This window comes from Coregonus lavaretus, assembly GCF_964263955.1.
Source record: "Coregonus lavaretus genome assembly, chromosome: 6".
Taxonomy (NCBI): Eukaryota; Metazoa; Chordata; class Actinopteri; order Salmoniformes; family Salmonidae; genus Coregonus; species Coregonus lavaretus.
Window position 1 is genome coordinate 64,189,380 of NC_139993.1, and position 5,000 is coordinate 64,194,379.

Sequence of the window (5,000 nt, forward strand, 5' to 3'; positions counted from 1 at the left end):
TGACCATCTGTTGAGCATCTGTTGGCCGTCTGTTGACCGTCTGTTGAGCATCTGTTGACCGTCTGTTGACCATCTGTTGAGCATCCGTTGACCGTCTGTTGACCATCTGTTGACCGTCTGTTGATCGTCCGTTGACCATCTGTTGACCATCTGTTGACCGTCTGTTGACCGTCTATTGACCGTCTGTTGACCGTCTGTTGACCATCTGTTGAGCATCTGTTGGCCGTCTGTTGACCGTCTGTTGAGCATCTGTTGACCGTCTGTTGAGCATCTGTTGAGCATCCGTTGACCGTCTGTTGACCGTCTGTTGACCGTCTGTTGACCGTCTGTTGAGCATTTGTTGACCGTCTGTTGACCGTCTGTTGGCCGTCTGTTGAGCATTTGTTGACCGTCTGTTGAGCATCTGTTGACCGTCTGTTGACCGTCTGTTGAGCATCTGCTGACCATCATCACACAAGACACAGTAGCTGCTCAATGCGATCAAGATCAACTGTCAGGAATCAAGATCAACTGTCTGCGATCAAGATCAACTGTCTGCGATCAAGATCAACTGTCTGCGATCAAGATCAACTGTCAGACTTGTATCACTGCATTCACACAGAGTTACAATGACCTAGGATCCTAGTATATTCCCTCACTGTGCTGGTGTAACACAGTTGGAAACGCATCCCTTGTTTATTGTGAGTTTCACCTAAATTGATCCAATCCTGAAAACTTTAACAATCTTGTCTTTATTCCTTCCATAGGGTCTAAACTAGAGGTCTTCACGGGTCCAAAAAGTTGGACCCGTTCTGAAATGGATCCGTGGCTTTAACACCAGACCCGATATGCATAAATACATTTTCTAAAAACCGAGACCCGTTCCGAATGGACCTGAGGACAGTCAGACCCAATTCCGAAAAGGACCGTGGAAAAACAGACACAAACAGACCCGTGCTGGTTCGGATCTGAGAGACCCGTTCAGATCCAAGAGTAGAAAGAGAGAGAGAAAGAAACCTCCAACTGGGTCAGCGCCATCAATAAACAAGACATATTGGCCAAATAATCCACAGGTCCGTGTCCTTAAAAACTGCCTAGAACAAATTACCAAAAAAATACGATTTGTTGTGTTTTGTTGTGTAGGCTAGCATATGCAAAACTGTAGTCTATTGTTTTATTGGTTTTTTACTTTCCTAAAACAATAATTGTCCACCTCACGGTTCAGCTGTCGGAGAGTTGAGCGCTAAATTGCATCAGGGCACTGCATGCATATAGGTCTATAGGCGTCCACTGTATGAAATTCATATAAAAACATATATATTAAGGCAGACAAGCATCGTCCTCGCCCTAGAAAGAGAGAGAAAGGCCGGCGACGTGTTCCCAACGTCAACATGGACGTCTTTATCCCTGTCAGATAGGCTGCTACTGCTATACAGATATAGGCGTACAGAAGGAGGCAAATTCTTACATTTTCTATCAGAATATATTTGATAAAGATAAGCATTATATTGTTAGATTAAAGGAGTGACTCCGGTAGGCCTGAAACACTCTTCCTCACCTCAAGTCCAACTGTGGGAGTCAGTTGGAGCGCCGGTGCGTACCGCTTTCATTGGCCTGCAGTAGCTAACCCTAATAATAGTAACACCTCACCAAACCTTCACAAGAGTTGCTTAACTTTATTAAGGTCATATCTAAAGCAAGTCAAGTCATTGTTTACAGGGAAAAATACGAGCAGGATGTTATATCGCGGCAAACACAGGATTACAGTATTTTTGGCCAAAGACAATGGCTCAACAGAATATAAAAAAAACACTTGAGAACCGGTTTAAACCTTCACAAAAGTTTTGAACAGGCTAGATTGCAGCAATTACCAAGAAAGGGTAGTGCCTAAGGTACGCAACAAATGACAGCAATAGGCTAATTATATTTATTTTACAGAAGGATACTTATAACCTATCTTAAACTAAATACGGAGCACGCAATTAAAAAGACAGATCAAACTTTAATTTAGCCAACGAAAATGTCTCAACAGAATGAAACAAAACACGTTTAGCATATTTAAAGAACTGGTTTAGATTATTAAATAGACCTACAATAATAACAATGATATACAATAATAATAATGATAAAACTAATTATTATAAATACGAAAAAAATAAAAAAATAAAGTTACAAATAATAGCCACACCACACCAAACCTTCACAAAAGTTGCTTAACTTTATTAAGGTCATATCAAAAGTCAAGTCATTGTTTGAACAGTCCAGGTCTATATTGCAGCTGTTCCCAACAAAGGCGACTGCCTACCTTCAGGCCTACCCAACACATGACAGCAATAGGCTAATGCTCTTTATTTAACAGGCCTGCTTGTAACCTTAAACTGAATACGGAGCACAAAATTAAAAAGAAATGTATCAATATAATGAAATGAAACACTTTTTGCATAGGCTATTAAAATAACTGTTTTAGATTATTAAATAGGCCTACAATAATAATAATAATAATTATTATTATTATTATTATTATTATTATAATAATAATATTTATAATAATAATAATAATTATTATTATTATTATTATTATAACAATAACAATAATAATACTTATTATAATAATAATTATAATAATTATAATAATTATAATAATAATGGTTTACAATAATAATAATGAAAAAAACAATTCATAATACGAAAATAAATAATAAAAGGTAGAAAATGAAATCAAACCTGAATAGCGAGTTGCTCCATCTGGCTTCACCGACGTTCTTCTCTTTCTCCACTATAATATAAAAACCTGTCCTCGAGGACGTTCCCCTCGTCGGCTTCTGTTCACTCTTTCTCCTCTAACTTTAGTTTTGCTTCGATGAAAAGGCCAAGGCTTCTCTCTCTCTCTCCCCCCTCAGCAGCACGTGATGTGAGCAGCCAGTAACAGTTTCAGCTGGACGTTTTATTGAGCTGCAATTGGCTGACACGGATAACGAGCTCGCACAGTTCTCATCACACAAACTAAATGAACAGAGTCATCAGGTCCAGTCGGGTCCAGTCGGGTCCAGTCGTGTCCCATTGGGGTCCAGTCGGTAAATCAATTTTAATTGCACATACCCGAGACCTTTGGCAATTATGTCAGACCCGAATCAGATCCGAGACAAAAGTCTGAATTTAGGACCCGGACCTGGGTTCTGTAGGACCTCTAGTCTGTTTCTATCAGCAGACAGACAGACTGTCCTCTCTGTGCCCCCCCCCCCCCTCCCCTAGGACCCCTCCCCCCTCAGAACCTGTCTCTGTCCCATGTGACCTCCAACTCTGCCCAGGTGACGTGGGACCGCCACCCCAGGAACCTGCCAGACGGCTTCGTGGTCAATGTGACGCGAGGCCTGAGCACCCGGAGTCGCTTCCTACCCAATGGGAAACTGCGGACGTACACCCTGAGAGAGCTTTCCCCGGGGCAGCACTACCACCTAGCCCTCGTGGCTGTTAGGAACACAGGACAGGAACAGATCCACAGTGTACCACAACACCTGGCCTTCACCACGTGTGAGTGCTCTGCTCCCACCCCGTGCCACAGGCTACTGCTCTACACCTGACTTCTGCTTAGAGCCCAGAATGAGACAGGAACCAACTCGAAACGTCTACCATCTAGGACTGTCGTTTTGACTGGTTTCAGTCTGAAAGCTTTCCTTTACCGCTACCTATGCAACTAACTTTTTTAACTTTTTCTGGACCAGTGCCGATGGAGGAGCGATGGGGAGGGAGGACGAGGGAGAGCCAGGGAACCCTAGCCCCGTCTGAACCCCAGGACCTGGGGGTGGCTGCAGAGAGAGATAACTCTGAAGAGATGCCCAGGTGAGTGAGTGATTGAGTGAGTGAGTGAGTGAGTGAGTGAGTGAGTGAGTGAGTGAGTGAGTGAGTGAGTGAGTGAGTGAGTGAGTGAGTGAGTGAGTGATGTTATTAAGACTGTGAGAAACTAGAGCCCAGTGTTACACTGCTGAGTTGTAACCGGACTATTTAGTGCTAACTAGACAAGGTTGGTTCTCTCAAGCTCTATCTGTCTGTCTCTGTTTAAGCTTCGGACATATTTTGTTCTCTTCCAGATACACAGAACTGATTGATGGAAGGGGGAGGATAACTGCTAAGTTCACTAGCCTGCCCAGGAAGACCCTCAGACACCGCACTAGTAAGTACTGTCATAACCCCCGTATAGCACAATGCAAAACAGCATCTTTAACTGTGGGCAGTCAGCGTGATGGTGTGAACTTTGTGCATGCCAGTATATCTACCTCTTAGAAACAGTAATATTCTTGCCTTGCAGAGCCTGAGCCTCCTATTCAGTTAGAGAGGAGGGAGGAGACAACGAATAGAATCAGCCTTGCACTAGAGAGGAGGGAGGAAGAGGAAGGTTACAGGCCTGGTAGGTTCTGTGTTCTCTGCAGCAGGACAGATAATCAACGAGAAATTGGCTGTAGGGCTCTGGTCACACTTTCTGTTTGAATGAAGAGCGGAAGTCCTTGTCTGTGTCCCAAATGGCACCCTATTCCCTACATAGTGCACTAATTAACAGGGCTCTGGTCAAAAGTAGTCCACTATATAGATAAAAGGGTGCCATTTGGGACGTATTTAGCCTTAGTGAAACCCGAGCTGGTGGTTTGTCTGCCGGGATCTCTCTGCTCGGGGTCCTGACAGCAGCTGCTGTGTTTCAGAGTCGTCCCGGGACTGCCAGAGTCTGCCTTGCCTGAACGGGGGTACGTGTGCGAAGGGGAGCGACTCATACATCTGCGATTGCGCAGCCGGGTTCAAGGGCAGGCAGTGTGAGCTGTGTGAGTTTATGACTTTACCACTCCCCTCCCCTCCCCTCCCCTCCCCTCCCCTCCCTCCCTCCCTCCCTCCCTCCCTCCCTCCCTCCCTCCCTCCCCTCCCCTCCCCTCCCCTCCCCTCCCCACCCCACCCCACCCCACCCCACCCCTCCCCTCCCCTCCCCTCCCCTCCCCACCCCACCCCACCCCACCCCACCCCTCCCCTTCAATTCA

At 45.1% G+C, this 5,000-nt stretch overlaps 1 protein-coding gene across 1 annotated transcript in view; it reads left to right on the forward strand.

Annotated features, from left to right (window-relative positions):
* The window catches only part of sned1 (sushi, nidogen and EGF-like domains 1), a gene marked incomplete at its 5' end in the record, with an annotated part of 43,533 nt that overhangs the window by 34,040 nt on the left and 4,493 nt on the right, over positions 1 to 5,000 (forward strand). Inside the window, 5 exons of the mRNA XM_084163918.1 lie at positions 3,232 to 3,510; positions 3,702 to 3,819; positions 4,068 to 4,150; positions 4,286 to 4,384; positions 4,674 to 4,790. Coding sequence (XP_084020044.1) covers positions 3,232 to 3,510; positions 3,702 to 3,819; positions 4,068 to 4,150; positions 4,286 to 4,384; positions 4,674 to 4,790 — 696 coding nt within the window. The remainder of the gene's footprint in view (positions 1 to 3,231; positions 3,511 to 3,701; positions 3,820 to 4,067; positions 4,151 to 4,285; positions 4,385 to 4,673; positions 4,791 to 5,000) is intronic.